Source organism: Scleropages formosus, chromosome 1, assembly GCF_900964775.1.
Source record: "Scleropages formosus chromosome 1, fSclFor1.1, whole genome shotgun sequence".
Lineage (NCBI taxonomy): Eukaryota > Metazoa > Chordata > Actinopteri > Osteoglossiformes > Osteoglossidae > Scleropages > Scleropages formosus.
The window spans coordinates 9036439-9058463 of NC_041806.1; the positions used below are offsets into that span (position 1 = coordinate 9036439).

A 22025-nucleotide genomic window follows, 5' to 3' on the forward strand; every position below is an offset into this window, starting at 1 on the left:
GCTACACCCCAATGAGACTGCTATGCTCCTCCACCTCTGCATGCTTGGTGGTCCCACCTACAAAAAGTCCAAAAGCAAAAGAACAAAGGTTTTCAGTTCTGGCAGCTATGTGGTGGAATGGCCTCCCCCCTCACTCAGAACTGCTGAATCTCTGTCTACATTCAAAAAGAGCCTTAAAACTCACCTCTTCTAGACTCACTTTGCCCATGATCTCAAGTTCATGTAAAGTGTAAATGTTCACGCTTTATAACTTTGAGATCATAACTGTTGAATAACGAATAAAGTTTCACGCAGCTACTTGTGTAATGTAAAAGTTTAATAATAAACCATTATGCAGCTACTCGTGTGCTATACATTGGTTCATATGGTGGAAAGTAACTGTGCTTTAGAATGACACATCTGCATCTCTTTCTGCTGATGTAATGCACACATATTTTCTGTGAGATGCAAGTCACTTTTGAGAAAAGCTAAATGAATACATGTAAATTAAAAAAAGCCAGTGGTACAGTGAACTGAAGACTGGCAGTCAGAAATGGTGGAAAACAGTAGTTTAAAAAAAAAAAAAAAAAAAAAAAAAAAAAAAAAAACTGAACCACAAGCTTAAATTATAGCTGAAACCGAGGCATGGCCAAATCTTAACAGTACTTCATGATTCCACAATAAACTACCATTTTTCCACACAATGTTGGAAAATCAACAAGAACTGGAATGAACACATTGTACCTACCAGCAAAAGCCAAATAATTTTCACAAGAAAATGAAAAAGGTTTCATTTATTCAGATCATTAGGTTAACACAATCTCATGTACTATATGTTCCATGTTTGGGCACATTTGGTGGGTTATAGCATTTTTCTTTTAAAAAAAAAAAAAAAAAAAAAAAAAAAAAAAAAAAAAAAACAACAACTTTCAGAGAACTTTTTGAACCTATGGAGGGCTGAATTTAGTCCAAGGAGCACCGTCACCTCACACAGAAATTCACACACGTCTCTAGACATCACAGACTATATAACATACCGCATAAAGCTGTTTTTTGGGTTCCTATACTTCAACAATCCGATATGTATTACAGAATGTTACATTTTGTCATTGGATACTGTGCAAAGATACAAGGCAAGACAATACAAAATGATTCCAAATCGTGTTACAACTCATTTCAAAATGAATTGCTCTGGTATCAAGACCTGCACTTGGACTAGAAGGTAGGTCCATGGTCTCACCGTCCTTCAAAGACAACCAAAATCGAAATGTCTTAAGTGATACTGAAATCCTAACAGCCATCATTTTGTCATGAAATATTTTTAGTGGTCAAACACTACCCGTTTCAGTTGCAAGGGCTTTGATTTTCTGCAAATTACTTGCGCACATAGTTGGAAGATATTTCTCATTATTTGGTGAACATAATTTAAAGCAATCTCAGTAAGACATCCATTAGAAATCCAATGGGCTCTTCCATTTGGTAAATTTTGCCATCACATCAGTTCCAGTAAATAAATACAGAGTAACCAAATCATAAACAATTATTTGCACAAGTGGAAGCCTTGCCACATCATAGAAGCTAAATTCAGGGGCAACTAATTGATTGCTCAACCGTAACAAAATCTTTTCAGTTTCGTTAAGTCACACAGCAAAAATTAAAAGGGTTACATTTTCCTTTAATTAAAAACTTTGCCAGACAACCTCCCATAGGGACATCTGTGCATGACAGCAATTCAATGGACTGTAGAAATATAAACGTAACGGGGTGACGGTTAATCAAACGCGCTTCCGACGTCTGCATGGTTACCGCTCTCTTATGGAAGCTCAGCGCAGAAAGCTTCAGGTATTATCCAGTGTTTAAAACCAATTCAGAAATGTTAAATAAAGAGCTTTTTTCCATTGCTATTTACAAGAAAATAACTATATGGAGGGAAAAAAGAAACCTCAAAAGCAGCAAAAGTTTTCATTTCTATGGTTTCCTGCACATGCACCGATTTGTTCAGAACCATTGTGTTATCAAGCAAGATTTTGGCACAAGATTACAGAGCTCTCTGCAATCGTTTCATCCAAGTACAAACCTGGGATGAACACTGGCTGCCCCAGGGGATGAAGTGGACCTGCTGCTCTTTGCATGTTTCGCATCTGATCATCCTTTCACAAGCCAACCCTCAAAAACAGGCACTCTGGTATCGCCAAATATTTCATTCTGCAACTGACTATCTGGCTTCGGTATTTTATAGTCGAGCTAGAATTACAACAAAAAAAATCTTCAGTGTATATTAAACAGTATGTGTAACAAAAAAGGTACTCTCCTCACCAGAACATGGACCTGTCGAGCAGCAGTCCTAGAAGGGTGGACCGACCTCCACGAGTTCAGTGAGTAGCTTGGTACTAACAGTCAACGTCAATGAGGGAAAAGGCAACTAAAGACACAAGGCAAATAATGTCAAGCAAAAAGAAAAAAGAAAAGGAAAAAAAAAAAAAAAAAAAAAAAAAAACCTACTTGTTTCTTAGGATAGTGGTGGAGTACATGAGGACATCAAGTATGTAGAACAGTGCACGGAATGCATTTAGCTTATGCTTTTTTTTGTGTAAATGCTGGTCCAAATGTTCAAAAATGGATATGGAATTGCAGAATATAGCTCAAGTTCTAATGCAACATGTGGGGGGGAAAAAAAAAAAAATTAGCTAGTGACACCTGTTCAAACAGGAATCCCAAGCACAGGTTGCATGCTGGCACAGCAAATAGCGCTGCTGTCACACAGCGCCTGGGTGGTGCGAGAAGACGGGTTTGATCACTGCTCAGTCTGTGCAGAGTTTGAATGTTGTCCCTGTGTTCGCATGGATTTGCTCTGGTTTCCTCCCACAGTCCGTAGGCATGCTGTTCAAGTTCCCCCATAGTGTGAGAGTGACAGAGAGAGTGTGTTTCACTGATGTCTGGATGAGTGACCCAGTGTAAGTAGTGTGTCTAGCAGTGTAAGTCACCTTGGTGAATAAGGTGTGTGGGCTGATAACACTACATGGAGCTCGCTGTTAGTTGCTTTGGAGAAAATCGGCTAAATGAGTAAATGTAAGCAGCCTGGGATCCAAATACACATACCGATTTGTACGTAGTGTTCTGTAATACCTTTTTCTCGGTTAATACCAGTTTGGTTTTATTCATCCAACAAGAAATGATTAACAGATACATACCAATGACGGGCCAAAACAAAACCATAACAAAACAGTGTCGAACTAAAAGCCACTGAGAGGTAGTCAACTTGAAATTCCTAAAAGGCCCTCTCCCTCCCTCCCTCCCTCCCTCCCTCAACATGTAATAAGAAACATGGCAAAATGAGCAGCTAAATGACAAGCAGCATTAGTCTCCTCCAGCACCCCTCAGCAGCTCTCAGAAACCTCCCTTTGTCCCCAAGACCAAAATTCCTCCATAGAGCACCATTAAAACAGCTGCACGATGAGCAGCTGGCAGACCACTCAGTTCCTCAAGGGTAACAAGGCATTTCAATTCGTACCCACTCTCTATTTGGTCTCTTCCCATGAACTGAGAATGGAATCGGAGGTAGTGAAGTGCCCGTCATGCTGTTAGAGCACCACCCTCAGCGACTCCTCTGTCCTCACAGAACCAGCGAGGTGACATCACACTTGTCGCAGCGCTCTTGTGACTGCAGCACCAGGAGCTCACATGCAGCTGCCCGCACGTGCAGCACTGGCTCCTGGTTTGGCTGCAGGTCACTTGAGGGGTACCCCTGGCACACAGTGTAGTTCTCCAGATCAAGGAGCAGAGAAACCACCTCGGGCACGGAGGTCAGCCGTGACGGGTGCGCCTCGTACAGCGGGTGCGTGAGGAGCAGCGGCTGGTCCTGGACTCGGATGTGGTAGAAGAAGCTGGGCTCAATCTGCAGTACGGTGTCTGCCATAGTAGAGAGCTTAGAACATTGCAGCAGCTGCAGCTGCGGCCCCTTCACCAAAAGGCCCACCCAGTGTGCCGGCAGCACCGTGTGCCGCAGGTCCTCCAGCAACACCAACAGTTCGTGGCCCAACATGCAGCGCTGTTGGCCACTGTTAGCCAGACTGAAGATCTCTGTAATCTGCACAGGACATGGGACAGGAGTCAGAGGAGCTCTTCTCACAGTGTCTAGTACAGAAGAGATGGCTCAAGAGGCAGACTGCTCACCACTGGTGTGTCCTCCTGCGTGTTTGACTCTCCAGCGTCCACCTCCACAACACGCACGTCTGCGGTGAGGCCCAGCCTTGCAGTTGCATTCACAGGGTTTGGAAGGAGGGCTGGCAGATGTCCGGTCTGTCTGCGACCAACTGGTGGCTCCTGGTGACAAAGACAGAACATTAGAGACCACATCACCCTGCTATTGTTTAGGTCTGGTGTTGTGCGCGCGCACACACACACACAATGCTGTTCAAACAGGCGTCCCACACAGAACACATTTGTCGCAATCAGCACAGCACTCAGCTACAACAAGTAGAATGGGAAGAACCCGAGAGAGCGGCATCACCAGCTGGGAGAGGGGAAAAGAATAACACTTCACTCACCTGTTGGAGGGAGACATGACCACTACGGGTGACCTTGGCAGGGAGTTCTCTTATTCTCATCATGCTCAGGGGACTATCGTTGGCCTCGAACCCATCCTAGAAAAAGGAAAACCAGAGCTCAGAGACCAGGGGCTCAGCAGCACCTGACACCTCTGGGTTCATGTTCCTCAGGTATTCTAGAGCAGAACTCTCACCTCAGTGCAAACACCTTAGCATTCCCTGATTCTTACAGCCTGTTCTTTGGACTACTTTTGTTACCTACAGTGAAAACGGAGGCTTCCAACAACAACCACCCACCTGGGCTGAAAATGAACAGCTACTGTTGTAAAGTGCCTGTATGTCCAGTCTGCCATAGCTGGAGTCAAAATTCACATCAGACACCACCTACGGGGAGAGCAGGAGGATTTGAGGTTGCACATCAAGATGGCGTGTCCTGACATGAACACATACTGCCAAAGTAGTTCTGAGCACAAACAGTGAACCTGTAGTTTACTGTCTGCAGGCCTCACCTTAGCTAACTGAGAAGCAACACTGCCGTCAACTTGCTCCTTACACTCCCGATCCCCCAGCTCCTCCTTTCCTTCCTTGCCAATACTGTAGTTCGGCTGTGGTGGGCTGACATAGGCATTGTCATCACCTTCATCATTTTTGTCACAGTCGGCTTGTTGCTCTCTGTTGTCATCTTCATCAGCGGAGCTGTACTTTTCCCAAGGGGCTTGGGATTTCCTCCTCCTTATGTGACTGCCGTACCTGGAGCGACCTCCTCTGCGCCTGCCCCTGCCGACCCAGCCTACTGTGGCCATCGACTTTGTCTGCCCCAGCTGGAAGGGGAGTAAATGCCGCTGTAACACAATGAGAAATGTCATTATTGCAAAAAAAGAAAAAAGGCTTAAGAGACATGAATCATCTGAATCACTGTGGAAAGGACAGAATTTTTTTCTTCAAGTTTATAAACAGCATTTTATTAGAGATTAAAATAGGATATGCTGAACAAAATGTAAGTAATTTTTTTAAAAACAGAATAAATTTGGAAAGATGTACAGGGAGAAATGTGCTATACCCAGAGACACCAAAGTGTTGCCATTTGTAAATTGCCACCAAAACCGTAGCAAAACAGAATTTGGTTCAAGTTTGCTGAAGTGAATTTAAGGACAAGATTCAAATTCTGAACAGGAACATGGCGGTGGAGCTGAGATGTGGAGGGAGTTCAAATATTCTGTAGTTTGATCAGATGTTTAGGTGGAAGAATTCCCAAGTGTCACGTTGTCTTTCGTTTTTGATCATGGAAAAAAATCCTTGATTTGTTTGTATCAAGGGGGGGTGCGGTGGCGCAGTGGGTTGGACCACAGTCCTGCTCTCCGGTGGGTCTGGGGTTCGAGTCCCGCTTGGGGTGCCTTGTGACGGACTGGCATCCCGTCCTGGGTGTGTCCCCTCCCCCTCCGGCCTTACGGCCTGTGTTGCCGGGTTAGCTCCGGTTCCCCCGTGACCCCGTATGGGACAAGCGGTTCTGAAAATGTGTGTGTGTGTGTGTTTGTATCAAATCCAGTAGTCCATACATTTTCTATCCTTGATTTTAATCGAGGAATGCAAGATTTTCTTATTTTATTATATAAAATAATTTTATTATAATATTACGTTTTTTTTTTTCTTAAATCAAAGGAATTAAGCACATTTCTTTCAGACTGTTTCTGGCCACACTTCTTCCTAAGTTATATAGTAGTGGTGATGAATGCAGTTAACTACAAGTATGTAGCTGCTAAAAATTTTTGTTGTATTTCCTTTTCATCTGTCTCCTCATTGTTGATCTGTGTGTGTGTGTGTGTGTGTGTGTGTGTATATATATTTTTTTTTTTTTAAACCACAAAATGGTTATTTCATGAGATGCAATCTTTCTCATCTACTATAATAGGTGTCTAATGACCAATTTCATATATTGCTTTAGAGGAAATCACGTGTAGCAGAAACATAGAAGTGCAGGTGCAAAAATAAGTGAACCCCAAGCTGCATTGGTTAAATCAAGTAAGTAGAAAATCATTATTTATCCATTTTATACGTTTAAGATTTCACGGAATAATAATGACAATCCCTAGAGGGTTCACATAATTTCAAGCAGCACTGTATGTCTGTAACCTGCCAACCGAGAACCTTTTAAAGGGAGCACTGCACAGGATGGTGAGGGTATGAATGGCCAGCACACAGGCAGCTCTTACCATGGCTTGGCTCTGACACTGCCGAAGACGGCACTTCTGACGTTTCTTGTTGTCACCCCCGAACTTTGGCTTGTCCATGCAGAAGTCACATCTGCCGCAGTCAGTCGGGCGCAGACAGGCATCACACTTCCAGCAAGCACGCCGACTGCGCTTCTTAGGCCCACTCTGCAGGGCAATGGAGAGCAGGAGGCAACGCATTGAGAGGAAGAGACAAGGAAGCACAGAATCGTGACGGTAAAAGAGGGGTGTGGGACGTATGGATTACATTTACATCTATTCATTTAGCAGACGCTTTTCTCCAAAGCAACTTACAGTGTTGAGGTTACAATTATTTACCCATTTATACAGCTGGGTAATTTTACTGGCGCAATTTAGGGTTAAGTACCTTGCTCAAGAGTACTACAGTTGGAGGTGGAACCTGCGATCTTGGGATCTAAAGGCAGTAGCTCTAACCACTACGCTACCGCCTACCCCGGATTATGTACAAACGGTGAAAAGAAGGGACAAAACCTTTCCTCAAGTCCATTTTCTAGTCTCAGCGAGTTACAATCATGAATATTGCTCTCTATGTTATGTAAAGAGTGACAGGTGTACTCCACAGGTCAGCATATTAAAAATCAAAGAAGCTGACTTCCATGTAAAGTCACGTATCGCACACCTCGAGTTCAAAATGTCAAGGATCAAAACACAAACTGCACTAGTGCAGAAAAACTACGTTCAGTGGCGAGCCTCACCTCCGTATCATCATTTTCTAAATCTTGGGAAAACTCCGAGTCACTGTATTGAGAAATGGAGTATTGCTGTAAAGAGAGAGAGTATTTCTGTGCAGCTGCTTCCACTAACAGATCAACAGTTTACTGCTTCTCCACTGTGTGTAGAAGTCTGTGAAGCTGCCTGTGTCCCCTGTCTTGCCAGTAAAGTGTATTCGGGCACAAAGACTGCACCCAAAAACATTATGAACGTTTGGGAGGAATATGCCGATTGTAACAGATTTACCTTTTTAAATTTCCTGTTTTTCTCATACACACGCCGTCGCAAGGTTGTTCTCTACAGGAAACAAGGTTAAAGAAATTAGCAAAGCTGTAAGAAATTAGGTAAAGGCACAGGAAAATATAGAAGAATATATTTTCATTTTGTTTTGACACAAAAATGCACATTTCTCAATGTACAGTCTACCTGTATGCTGTTGTATGACCCTGTGCTTATGAAACCAATTACAAAGTAGTAATCTGACATTTTCTCAAAAAAGAGACATTTCCGGCTATGTTTTAATACAGTAAGGTATCATACAGTTTATGATGGCACTCATTTTTGTCCAGTTTTATTCCAATATAAAATACTTTCTAGAAGTAGGAATTCAGATTGCTTAAGTGAGACATTCAAATTTCACATCAGAAACAAAATCTCTGCAACTCACCAATACTCTCTTTTTTTTCAAGATCTTTGTCTTCTTTGGTATTATCTATAAGGGGGGGGGGGGGGGGGGGGGGGGAGCATACTTCTTTAAAAAATACGTATTTAGTTAAATCACATACCTGGATGGAGAAAGGGAGAAAAAGAAAAAACTTCAAAAGGTATTAAACGACAGAAAATCATATGGGGGGAGACGAGAACAGTTCATGTCAGCGTCAAAGAAGAATGCGAAACATTTGCTGGATTTATCCATTTCTTAAACCCACTCTAGTGCCAGTGTCGTCTAAACAAACTGATGTGGGACATTTAAAAATAAGCGCTAAAGCGTGCAGTCCACTGGCCCAACGAATTAAAAGCTGTTTGCCGTTACCTGTTTCCAAGAAATCTTTTTCCATAGTTAAGTGCCAATATGTGGTTAACGACAATTTCTTAGGGACATTTAGCAAGTATTGGGAGGACTCTTTCCCTCCCCCTTCCAGAACATTCCTGTTTTTGCTCACAGCAATGTCAATGATGCCATATTTTTTTTTGCTTTTTGCACCATTCCTTGCAAATTCTTGACACTTTAGCTTGTGAAAATGCCGGAATAGTGGTAATTTCTGCGGTGCTGGAACGCGTGGGCCTGTCATCAACAGTCTAGGCACTTTGAGTCACGCAGATCACACATCTTGTCTATTCTGGCATTCAGTCAACAAGTAAGCGGCTGCTTGAAACTCTGCATGCTTTATATATTGAGCTGGAGTGATGAGCTTTGTGTGTATAAAATCTTCTGTATTCATTTTCTGTTTTTGACCAGTAAGCTGAAGAAACTTAAGTAAACTTAACAAACCTTGGTTTTTGCATAAACATACATTACTCTAACTTGGCATTAATTAATTAATTGAATACTTATTTTTTTCCAGCAAGGTTGGTATCTTAGTTATTACCTAAAACACAATTCTAAGTGCTGAAACAGGAAAAAAGAAAAAAAGAAAAAAAAAAAAAAAAAAAGAGTTTCCCAGAATAGGCAGGCAGAAGATGACGCTGTCAAGAATCTCTTCATGATAAAGAAAAAGCGTCTTTGATTAATGATTTTTAGTATCAGACACAATATGGGAATGATACAAGTAGACAAGATACCAATAACATGAAAAGATTCCACCCATATCTCTCACATTAGAAGACACTCAACTGAGGCACACACAAAAAAAAAAAAAAAAAAAAAAAAAAAAAAATAGAACCAGTGCAGACCAGCCATGAAGTACCATTTCAGAGTAGAGCTACATGGGGCAAACAGGGTTTCTCAATGGAAACTTTTCTTAAATCTCATTTAAGAGTAAAGGATCACTTTTAAAATACATTATGGGCTATATTCATTTCTATTTTTGTTATGCCCAGAGAAAAGCCTATGAAGCATTTCACTTTAAAGCTTTGAGAAATTGAGAATGATCCACAGCTTCAGTGAATCTAACAAGGTATGATCTGATACTGCAGTTCAGCTACACCAATGGGTTCAACTGCTCTTTAGGGACACAAGTTGGTCGGTTACTGAAAGACCATCATTTAAAGAGCAGCCTGGGTCCTAGCATTTGAACAAGTGGTTTTGGCGCCAAGTTGTCATGCATCTGGTTCCACATGATGCCACAGAACTGGAAAACAAGTGGGACCATTCTGCTGAGAATATGTCCGAGCAGGTTGTTCCAGCCAGCGGCTGTATCAGCACTTCCAAAGTGGGGAGAACAGAAAAGACTTGAGAGCCACTCATCCAAGTCAAGGTTGAGCAGAGTACTGAGCAGTGTGGGCTGAGCAGCAGAAAGGCTGCACACAGCCTGCCCATCATGCTCCGTTACATAAGAAGCACACGGTATCTGATGGGTATTTGACACCAAGGTACTACACCAGCATTCTGACATTTAGTGCAAAATATTTGATAGGTCTTATTTTTATCATTTTACTTGCATTGCTTTGAAAAACTTTTTGGCCAGAAAATCTGAAAAATACCATGGAATGAAACATGGGATGTAGTTCTTACCCGCTGACCAACAGCAGCCTCCCCTTGGATTTCTGATCGTCTCCCAAGAACCCACTTGCCTCGGCCCACCTTGAAAGAACCCGTAAAACAGCATTTATGCATTTTGCATAATAAACTGACAAGCACAAAAATAATAACGATCAAATGAGACGTAAAATAAATAAGGGGCTGCTGAATGGCTCAGTCGGTAAACTGAATCCTAGGCAGGCCTATTGTTATTGTGACTGGGAGACACTAATGGCAGAATAAATACACAAAATAAGCTGGGCTTCTGCCCAGGGCTGCCCACAGCACTTGGCTTTATTCATTCAGTCAGGTGCCTATGCATTACTTGTTGCCAGTGGTGATGGGCACACCGATTGGCAGTGGAAAAAGAAGACAGAGTTGGCAGGAACGTGAATCAAAGGAGCAAACAGCTGCCCTCTGCCTCCATGCAGAAATGAAGCCCTAGAAGGCGCAATTTCAGAATGAAAATTATTTAGTTTGGAAGGAGAGATTAAAAAGAAATCATGAACAGAAAATGCTGTTAAGATGAAAAGTTAAAAGTATGACACTGAATATTAAAACATGCCAAGTATACAGAGTAGTAAAATATTATTTGTGGTGGTAAATTTTTAAAAAAAAAAAAAAAAAATACTGCATTTTAGGTTTGCAATCGTAGAAAAACAGCATGTTAGTTGACAATGGTCTTCAATTTATTTTTAATTAATACCTGTGCTGCACATCAATAAAATCTATACATTAATTGTGGAAAATTTTAGTTCCACATAAGTTTTTTTTTCCCCCCCTCAAAGATGGGAAACAGTTCAGAATCAAGAACAAATTTTTTCAAATATGTAGCAATCTCACATTTCCAAACAAGCATAATTCAAATTCATCTCAACAAATCCTTTCAACATGCATGTTTTAACTACTAAATACACTACTAAATTTTTAAAGATGATATCAGAGTGTAAGGACTCCTTTTTTAAATTACTCACTGATGCAAATCTGACACAAAGCACATGATCAAACAACTTTAGTTACAAACAAACAGCCTTTTTCTTTCATGATGTCATGGAAAGTTCTTCTTATTTAAATAGTCAAATAGTCCCTTTGTTTGGCAACATAGCATTGCCATTGGAGTACCTTCCGGATGGGGCAAAGACATTTCCGCCTCCGGCAGCGCACAGGTTTCGAGGAGCCGGGGTGGAGCAGCCCGCGGCAGCAACTGGCACACATCCCACAGTCCTCTGTGACTTGGCACGTTTGGCACTGGCCGCAAGGCAGCCACTGCAATGAGCAGGTGGAAACCAAGTCACCATCAACCCCTGCATCCTCTTTATCTTGGTCTTCAGCAAAGCATGAGTGCAGGATGCCACTGATTATTAATAATTAGCATAATCATCATTCGGATACACTTACATTCAAATATAAAGCGACTGCTTACTGACATACATGGATAATTTATAGCAGAAAGTTAAGAAAAATATTGTTCAACACCTCTACTGCAACACCCCTCCTTTGGACTTGACCTGACAACCCTCAGGTTAGAAGTCTGTATCCTTAATCACTATGCTACCTCCTTTCCCTAATTATTCTGATGAATTTGCTATATTCAAACATAGGGAGCTTGTCAACACCTCTCCTGAGCTGCTGAGGTTCGTACTGAATTGAAAAGCACTGCAGCCAAGTTCCTGCTGCGTGAACCCAAGCAGAAGCTCAGAATGAAGGCAAGGAAACCATCTGCGCAGCTGCCTGCACAGTGGTGATTTACCACCCTGCTCAACACAGAGTACCCTGACAGCAAGGGCCATCTGGAGCCACATGCACCTCGACTCAACATCATCATCAACTGGCCAGGTGGTCCGTACATCATCATAACACTGTTAATTACCTGATGGAAACATTCCACACTAAACATATGACTGGAATTGACAAAACAGACCCTGAGAGACAAGAGAAACATTGAGAAGTGGCAAGACCGCTGGTGGTTCATCCTCTCGTGCTGAAGATGGATGACTCTTCTCTAAGCCAGCTCTGCATTAAATGCCATTCAACACAACTGAACCTGTTTTCTCTACCTTCCCACTTGTACATAAAGTCACAAAAAAGGACAAGACAACAGCATCCATAAAGAAAAGCAAACACTGAGATGTTATTCTCAGTACCCTGTGATGTACAGGCTGAGACCGAATTGCTCAACTTCAGGTACTGTCCTGCAGGACAGAAGTAAATCCAGATGATATCAAAACGTGATACAGTGGTAATGGTAACTGCAAAGCTGAGAAAGAGAGTTGTTTGCGACAGCATCATACAAATGTGGGCACAATTTGGACCTTAGATGTGATGGAACAAACAAACTTGAGTGCTCCACTAGTCTCAGCTGTCTCAGCCAGGACACAGAGAAGTTCAAGCATTAAATAAAGCGCTGCACTTTAAACAGATGTGATTGCAAAAACACACTGATTTTCATTTGCAATTCTAAAGACCAAATCAGGGGAACACAGTGTAGAAGTTTCACACTACACCTCTCATCACGAATCAAGTGTAATTTCATCTAAAAATCATGCCAGAAAAATGATCAAATAATAAGATCATTCGCTCATTCTGAAGCCAGCAGTTCTAAACGCTCACATTGCGTATAGTGGTATGAAATGATAATCCGAGAGGTTCACATACTTGTCACACAGATATGCAACATTCGATCACGTGCCTCAATAAAAAAAATGCACAAGTATAATGCTTTTGTTGCATTTGTTTAATTGCGCTCTCCTTAGTTTTAGGTCTTGCATGAAAATCTGATATGAGTCCAGGAGCTATATTACCTGGGGCTATATGCCCCTGGTAGGGTCTCCCATGGCAAACAGGTCCTGGATGACAGACGAGACAAAGTGCGGTTCAAAAACCCCTTATGAAGAAAATAAAATCAAGGCTTTCGTTTACCCCGCCCGGTATCGGGTCACCGGGGCCCCACCCTGGAGCCAGGCCTGGGGAGGGGGGGCTCGCATGCGAGCGCCTGGTGGCCAGGTCTATGCCCACGGGGCCTGGCCGGGCTCAGCCCGAAGCCATGACGTGGAGCCGCTCTTCGGTGGGCTCACCACCTGCCGGAGAGACCGTAAGGGGCCGGTGCATTGTGATTTGGGTGGTGGTCGGGGCCGAGTGCCCGGCCGACCCAAACCTCGGGCGCCAACTCTGGTTTTTGGGACTTGGAATGTCACCTCACTGGCGGGGAAGGAGCCTGAGCTGGTGCGGGAAGTTGAGAGATACCGTCTAGATATAGTCGGGCTCATTTCCACTCACAGCTTGGGTTCTGGAACCACTCTTCTCGACCAAGGGTGGACTCTCCACTATTCTGGCGTTGCCCAAGGTGAGAGGCGGCGGGCTGGTATGGGCTTATTAATAGCCCCCCAGTTCAGCCGCCATGTGTTGGAGTCTACCCCGGTGAATGAGAGGGTCATCTCCCTGCGCCTTCAGGTCAGGGAATGGTCTCTCACTGTCGTTTGTGCTTATGTGCCTAGTGGCAGTGCAGAGTACCCGGCCTTTTTGGAGTACCTGGAGGGGACACTGTCGTTCTACTGGGGGACTTTAACGTCCACATGGGTAGCGACAGTGACACCTGGAGGGGCGTGATTGGGAGGAACAGCCTCCCTGATCTGAACCCGAGTGGTGAGTTGTTATTGGATTTCTGTGCTAGTCACGGTTTGTCCATAACGAACACCATGTTCATGCATAAGGGTGTCCATCAGTGCACTTAGCACCAGGACACCCTAGGTCGGAGGTCGATGATCGACTTTGTAGTCGTTTCTTCTGACCTTCGGCCATATGTCTTGGACACTTGGGTGAAGAGAGGGGCTGAGCTGTCAACTGATCACCACCTGGTGGTGAGTTGGAGTCGAAGGCGGGGGAAAAAGCTGGACAGACCTGGCAGGCCCAAACGCATAGTGAGGGTCTGTTGGGAACGTTTGGCGGAGGCCCCTGTCAGAGAGGTCTTCAACTCCCACCTCCGACAGAGCTTCAACCAGGTCCCGAGGGAGGTGGGGGACATTGAGTCTGAATGGACAATGTTCCACGCCTCCATTGTCGGGGCGGCGGTTCGGAGCTGCGGCCATAAGGTCTCCGGCACCTGTCGCGGCGGCAACCCTCGAACATGGTGGTGGACACCGGAAGTAAGGGATGCCGTCAAGCTGAAGAAGGAGTTCTATCGGGCCTGGCTGGCTCATGGGACTACTGAAGCAGCTGACGGGTACCAACGAGCCAAACGGAGCGCGGCTCTGGCAGTCGCCGCGGCAAAAACTCGGGCTTGGGAGGAGTTCGGTGAGGCCATGGAGGAAGACTTTCGGTCGGCCTCAAAGAGATTCTGACAAACCGTCCGGCGACTCAGAGGGGGGAAACGGTGTTCCACAAACACTGTTTACAGTGGAAGTGGGGCGCTGCTGACCTCAGCTGAGGATGTCCTCGGGCGGTGGAAGGAGTACTTTGAGGATCTCCTCAATCCCTTCGACACGCCTTCCATAGAGGAAGCTGAGGCTGGGGACTTGGAGGGGGACTCGTCCATTACCCTGGCTGAAGTTGCTGGGGTAGTCAAAAAAACTCCTCAGTGGCAAGGCTCCGGGGGTGGACGAGATCCGCCCCGAGTTTCTCAAGTCTCTGGATGTTGTAGGGCTGTCTTGGCTGACACGCCTCTGCAGCATCGCGTGGAGTTCGGGAACGGTGCCTCTGGACTGGCAGACCGGGGTGGTGGTCCCTCTTTTTAAGAAGGGGGACCGGAGATTGTGTTCCAACTACAGGGGGATCACACTCCTTAGCCTCCCTGGGAAAGTCTATGCCAGGGTACTGGAAAGGAGAATCCGACCGATAGTCGAACCTCGGATTCAGGAGGAGCAATGCGGTTTTCGCCCTGGCCGTGGAACACTGGACCAGCTCTATACCCTCACTAGGGTGCTGGAGGGTTCGTGGGAGTTTGCCCAACCAGTCCATATGTGTTTTGTGGACCTGGAGAAGGCATTCGACCGTGTCCCTCGTGGCATCCTCTGGGAGGTACTTCGGGATTATGGGGTTCGGGGCTCGCTGCTACGGGCTGTTCGTTCCCTGTATGAACAGAGCAGGAGCTTGGTTTGCATTGCCGGCAGTAAGTCAGACCTGTTACCGGTGCATGTTGGACTCCGGCAGGGCTGCCCTTTGTCACCGATTCTGTTCATTATCTTCATGGACAGAATTTCTAGGCGCAGCCAGGGAACGGAGGGTGTCTGTTTTGGTGGCCGCGAGATCTCGTCTCTGCTTTTTGCGGACGATGTGGTCCTGTTGGCTTCATCAAGTCAAGATTTGCAGCGTGCACTAGGGAGGTTTGCAGCCAAGTGCGAAGCGGCGGGGATGAGAATCAGCACCTCCAAATCCGAGACCATGGTCCTCAGTCGGAAAAAGGTGGATTGCCCCCTCCAGGTTAGGGGAAGTTGTTCCCTCAAGTGGAGGAGTTTAAGTATCTCGGGGTCTTGTTCATGAGTGAAGGAAAAATGGAGCGGCAGGTTGACAGAGACGGATCGGTGCGGTGTTCGCAGTAATGCGGTCATTGTACCGGTCTGTTGTGGCGAAGGAGGAGCTGAGTCGTAAGGCGAAGCTCTCAATTTACCGGTCGATCTACGTTCCTACCCTCACCTATGGTCATGAACTCTGGATCGTGACCGAAAGAATGAGACCGCGGATACAAGCGGCAGAAATGAGTTTCCTCCGCAGAGTGGCTGGGCGCACCCTTAGGGATAGGGTGAGGAGCTCAGTCACCCGGGAGGAGCTCGGAGTAGAGCCGCTGCTCCTCTGCATCGAGAGGAGCCAGTTGAGGTGGCTCGGGCATCTGTTCCGGATGCCTCCTGGACGCCTCCCTGGGGAGGTGTTCCGGGCTTGTCCCACTGGGAGGAGGCCTTGGGGCAGACCCAGGACACGTTGGAGAGACTATGCCTCCCGGCTGGCCTGGGAACTTGGGGTTTCCCCAGAGGAACTGGAGGAGGTGTGCGGGGAGAGGGAAGTCTGGAGGACTCTGCTCGGACTGCTGCCCCCGCGACCCGGCCCCGGATAAGCGGAGGAAGATGGATGGATGGATGGATGGATGAAAATCTGATCATGCTTTAGGTCATATTTATGCAGAAATAGAAAAAAATTCTAAAGGGCTCACAAAATTTCAAGCACTGCTGTATGTTGGTTTTTGTTTGAATTGGCAGCAGGTAGTAGAGTGGTTAGAGCCATCATCTTGCAGTTAGGTCTGAGTGTGACTCACAGCTACCACTCACACGGTTTTCATGGTAACTGATCTACCACAGGAATTTCCACGTCCCCCCCCCTTCATCTCCACTGGCTTTCTATAGCTGCCCCGATCAAATAAAATATTCTTGTTACGGCCTACAAAACTGTCAACGGATCTGTTCTCTGATATCGACAAGACTTGATCACTCACTATACCCCAACCAGACTGCTACGCTCCTCCAGCCCACACACAACACAACACTGAAACAACAAAGGTTTTCATTTCTGGCTCCGATGGGGTGGCATAACCTCCCCCTCTCATTCAGAAGTACTGAATCTCTTTCTACATTTAAGAAAGGTCTTAAAAGTCACTCCTTTCAGACTCACTTCTCTCCTGATCTCTTAAGTTTTCAAATGGTTGCTGATTCAAATTTCACCTACTGCTGTAGTACCCTTGAGCAAGGTACTTACACTGAATTGCTCCCGTCAAAACCACCCAGCTGTATACATCAGTAAATAGCTGCAAGTCGGTTTGAAAAAAATCGGCACCTAAATATAACTTTTTGTATTGTTCTTGGAGACATACGTCACTTTGGAAAGAAGCACCTGCCAAAGTAACACAGGTAAATGTAACGGATAGTACAAAGTGGGTACCATTTCCTTCTTTTGCTCATCCCTTTGAATTGTAAGCAAAGAGAAAACATACAAACTCCGCACCTTGAGCCGGATTCAAACCGATCCCTGAATGAGCAGCTCAGAAGTTACGAAGCATCAGCACTACCTGCTCCAGCATCATGCTGCTAGCCCACTATATTTTTCCTTTGATCAAATATATAATTTAAGTGCATTTTTTGCACAGACAAAAGGGAACAGATTTAATTAGTAAAAGCACACCTGAACATATTATAATATTTTCATATCTTCAATAACAATAGAAAACTTAAGTAGTTCATCTGATGTGTTCATTTTAATTTGACTTGTTTAACGAAAAGCAAAATTAAGACAAGTAGACCTGAACTAGAACAAAATGCAGCACAAGTGTCACCAGAATGAGGACCAAAACTGGGACAGTAGACAACCCTTATGCTTGCTAAAAAGGTTTACCTGCTCAATATTCCTTATATCAACAGCATTCTGCAAAATGTAATAAATTACATTTTCGTTAGTGTTCATGATTTTATCATAATGTACAATGATCATCACCACAACCACAAAAACATGCATAATTTAGTATTCAGTCAACGGGATACATACAGTACATGTCAATCTCACTCATGCAATTGCAAAATATTTGATCGTGTGCAGCACAGGCATAAATCAAAAATAAAATAAAACCAAACCAAAGACCATATCACCGAGCTCCACCCACAGCGATGCACATTCCTCACTGAAACAGCAAGAAACAAGAGGAGAGAAAGGAGACATATTGAGGTGATGTATGTGTTAGACCTCACCTTTCTGAAGATAATGTTTCGAGTACTGACTTGCTTCTTCTCAGCTAAAGATAAAAATGAGAATTAATACTGGTCAAGTTCACCTGCTAGCAGAACAGCAATAGAAGGAAATCAACCATCAGCAATTAAAGCAATCAAAAAATAAGCAAGGAAAAAAAAAAAAAAAAAAAAAACTACTCTGAATTGTTTTATGTTGCCATATCAGCCTGTTAATTTATGAAGCAGGTTTATTGAACCCTTCCATAAAATCTGATTAAACCCTAAAACTTCAAGAATCTGGGTGATTTGTTTTTATTGAATTATTAGTAAGAGCACTGAAGTAGAAATGATTTACATTTATTCATTTAGCTGAAACTTTTCACCAAAGCAACTTACAATGTTAAGGTTACAATTACCCATTTATACAGCTGCCTAATTTTTACTAGAGCAATTTACAGTAAGTACCTTGCTCAAGGGTACTATAGCTGAAGGTGAGGCTTGAACCTACAACCTTTGGGTCCAAAGGCAGTTGTCCTAACCACTACGCTACCAGCTGTCCCCTTGTTTTAATCCTTCTAGATATCTAAAACACGTACAGAAGCAGTGTGAGCAATTCTGTATTTGAATGACTGCATTCCTAACCAAAACTACACCCTAGAGGTGTCCTACTGACAAAATCATGGATCTGAGTTCTACGATGTACGAAAAGATTGTGAACACCATAGTCAAAGTGTCTAACATTTACCGGGGGTCGGGGGGAACTTTTGTCAGAGGCTAGCAGAAGATATTTTTGGTCTTTCATCAGGACTATAGGGTTTGCCAAGATTCTATGTTTCAAAATAAATCACAGGTGCCTTAGCACTTAGCAGTCACATATTCTCCAATATGGCGCCAGCCGAGTGGCAGCTTGTTGCAGCAGCTCGTTAGATTCTTCTCTGTTGAGTGAGAAGTTGCTGGGGATTGGTGTCGGTGCATCTATGGTCTCCTAGATCTCTGACTATCTGTCAGACAGGCCTCAGTTTGTACGGCTGGGGAGCTTCCCGTCTGATGTGTTGGTTAGTAACACAGGTGCGCCACAGGGAACTGTCCTGTCACCATTCCTGTTCACTCTGTACACCTCTGATTTTCAGTATGATACTGAATCATGCCACTTGCAGAAGTTCTCTGATTACTCTGCAGTGGTGGGGTATATTAGAGATGGACAGGAGTTGGAGTATAGGCACCTGGTGGATAACTTTGTGGAGTGGTGCAGCAGGAATCATCTGCTCCTAAATGTCAGGAGGACCAAGGAGATGGTCGTCGACTTTAGGAGGACAAGAACTGCAGTCAGACCCATAAAAATCCTGAGGGAGGAGGCTGAGACTGTTCAGAACTACAAGTACTTAGGTGTCCACTTGAACAGCAGTCTGGACTGGAAGGACCACACTGATGCTGTGTACAAGAAGGGAATGAGCAGACTATTTTCTGAGGAAGCTCAGATCTTTCAATGTGTGCAGCAAGATGCTGGAGATCTTCTACCGGTCTGTTGTTGCGAGTGCTATCTACTTTGCTGTGGTCTGCTGGGGGAGCAGCATCAATGCCAGAGATGCCGGCAGGATAAACAAACTCATCCGTAAGGCCGGCAGCGTCATTGGACAGAACATGGAGACGTTTAAGTTAGCGAGGAATAGGAGGTCACCGAACAAACTGCTCTCCATCATGGACACTCCATCCCACCCACTTCACACCACACTGCAGAGACGGCGAAGCTCGTTCTCTAATAGACTCATTCAGCTCCGCTGTCGTAAAGAACGGTTCAGGAAATCATTCCTACCGTTCGCAATAACACTGTTCAACAGCTCACCTCTGTGTGACAGATGAACTATTCAGCACTATTGTTAGTTCATTTTGTTACTACTTATAATGATTATATTACCATTCTGCACAACTTGCACTACATACCGTTTTGATTTATTTATTTAAAATAAATATTTACTATTCCTCCAATTGTATATATAAATTGTACATATTTTTATCTTGTATTTTTCCCACTTGTTTTTATATTGCAAATATTTTCAGACTTGTATTCTGCTGCTGTAACATAATTTCCCTTGTTGGTTCAATAAAGTATATCTGTTTACATTAATCAGATACGTTTGACAGTCACCCACTAAATTAGAACTATTTTAAACAATTTTAACATCCTTTTTAAACCAGAAAACTAAAATAACAGAACCTGTGACTCCAACTGAGTATACACACATACTGAAATCATTCCCTTCAATCCATTTGGTATTACAGATTTGAATTGTCCCCCCCCCCCCCCCCCCAAAAAAAAAAAAAAAAAAACCTGTTACATACACCTGCAACTGGGGCACAAGGCTGTGGAGTCCAGACTCCTAAACTCTGTGTCAGAGAAGGAATTCCCACAATTCATACACCTACAGAAAAAAGAAAAAATAAATTTAACTGCAGATTACATTTCCATTTATTCATTTACCAGATGCTTTTCTCCAAAGCAACGTACATTTTAAGATTAAAACACATACAAGACAGGGTTCAAAGGACCGTGAACTATCGTAAAACAAAGAGGGAATATTTTCATATTTTCCTTACGAACCGGAGAAGGGACTCTGATGACGGGCAGTCCAGAGGCGTGGTTTCTCCATTTAGAGGCATGCTGGAATCGAGGGAATCGGCCACAGAGTTACTTGGAGGGATGGGTGATTGGAAGACAGGACAGTGTGAGGAGGCCTGGTCTTGGAGTGCACCCTCACAGTCCCTCTCTGGGGAAGAGGTGGGGCTCAGTGGGGCCAGAACCGGGTCCAACCACGGTGGGTCGAGGTAAGGGAAATAAGCCTCTGTGTTGGGGGTTGCAGGGGCACTCAGTGAAGGTGGCGAAAAATCCCCAAGACAGAGGGAGGGGTTGCTACTGACCTTCCTAAGCGGCGAGCCAATGCTGAGAGGAGAAGCTTTGGCAAGATGAGGGGACAGAGAAAGAGCACGTGGGCAACAGGGGGAGGCGCTGCTTTTCTGGCCAGCTACAGTCACCTGGGGAGACACAGCTATCTGCTGCAATACAATGACTTGCGGAGGCGTGACCTGCGGCGTTTGAGAGGGGCTCACTGTGCGTCGTGGTTCACTTATATCAGAACAGGCAGTGTCAGTGCTTTCTGGAGAGCGACACTTCTCAGGATTTGAATTTTGTTCCAGTGTTACACCTTCGGGGGGGCACGGTGGCGCAGCGGGTTGAACCACAGTCCTGCTTTCCGGTAGGTCTGGGGTTCGAGTCCTGCTTGGGGTGCCTTGCGACGGACTGGCGTCCCGTCCTGGGTGTGTCCCCTCCCCCTCCGGCCTTACGCCCTGTGTTACCGGGTTGGCTCCGGTTCCCCGCGACCCCGTATGGGACAAGCGGTTCTGAAAATGTGTCTCTGTGTGTGTTACACCTTCATCTGCAGTGGAAGCACTGTCAACTTTCTGACGCTACAATGGAAAAGAAAAAAGAAAAAAGAAGAAAAAAAAAAAGGTTACAGAAGTCACTGTTACATTTAAGGAATTTAAAACCTTAATACCTTCAATTTACCAAGAAAGAAAATAAATGTTAGTATATATTAATCAGATAAGTGTTACAATGATGATATGTATTATCAGAGCAGGATTCAGGCTATTACATTTTCTATTCATGAATAAAAACACATAACTCTGGTAACTAACATTTATATACTAAAACAAAGTATTGTTTCTAAAACTACAATAGTAGTTCTTGTGTACCACTTGCAAAATTAACATTCTATAAATTTCATAATACTAATGATATCAATCAGTACCTTAATATCTCATCTAGAATGAACTATCCAAGTGTGAGCAATAAAAGTAAATTTTATGTCTTTGTGGGACACAGACAAAATGGTATGTTACCATTTACCTTCCTCATCCTCTTAGCAGCATCCTTATCCAAGAATTTCCCAGACTTGAAGTCAAATGAGGATAAGTCAAGTGTCCCAGCCATGCATTTCACCATCTCGATCTTGCTTCTTACACGTTCCCCATGAGGGCTGCAGCAAAAGGGTACAGCAGAATACAGGTGTTTAGGTGTGGGAATGATTTCCATGTTCAGTCATTGAAACAACCACACAGAGTCCAAAGCTTTCGTAGCACGTTTCATTACGTATACGATTCAGAACAAACAATAAAGCAGCTGGTAGCACAGTGGTTAGAGCTCCTGTTTTTGGATCCAAAG

General features: G+C 44.2%; 1 protein-coding gene across 4 annotated transcripts; it reads right to left on the bottom strand.

The window, feature by feature from the left end:
• Positions 1-3283: 3283 nt before the first annotated feature.
• mbd1a (methyl-CpG binding domain protein 1a) lies at positions 3284-21075 on the bottom strand. 4 transcript variants are annotated; one of them, XM_029258685.1, is made up of 13 exons: positions 20406-21075; positions 20147-20226; positions 17828-17871; positions 10161-10229; positions 8154-8198; positions 7733-7783; positions 7471-7536; positions 6737-6901; positions 5036-5368; positions 4824-4910; positions 4527-4622; positions 4153-4302; positions 3284-4066 (listed from the first exon to the last, which is right to left on the bottom strand). In XM_029258685.1, exons 1-13 carry the CDS (start codon positions 20462-20464, stop codon positions 3593-3595), a joined length of 1719 nt encoding a protein of 572 aa, XP_029114518.1. In that variant the 5' UTR covers positions 20465-21075; the 3' UTR covers positions 3284-3592. The 4 variants fall into 4 exon arrangements, with proteins under 4 accessions (XP_029114518.1, XP_029114543.1, XP_029114567.1 ...); XM_029258710.1 differs by lacking the exon at positions 7471-7536; XM_029258734.1 differs by lacking the exons at positions 17828-17871; positions 20147-20226; positions 20406-21075 and adding an exon at positions 11289-11451.
• Between the last annotated feature and the right edge of the window lie 950 nt (positions 21076-22025).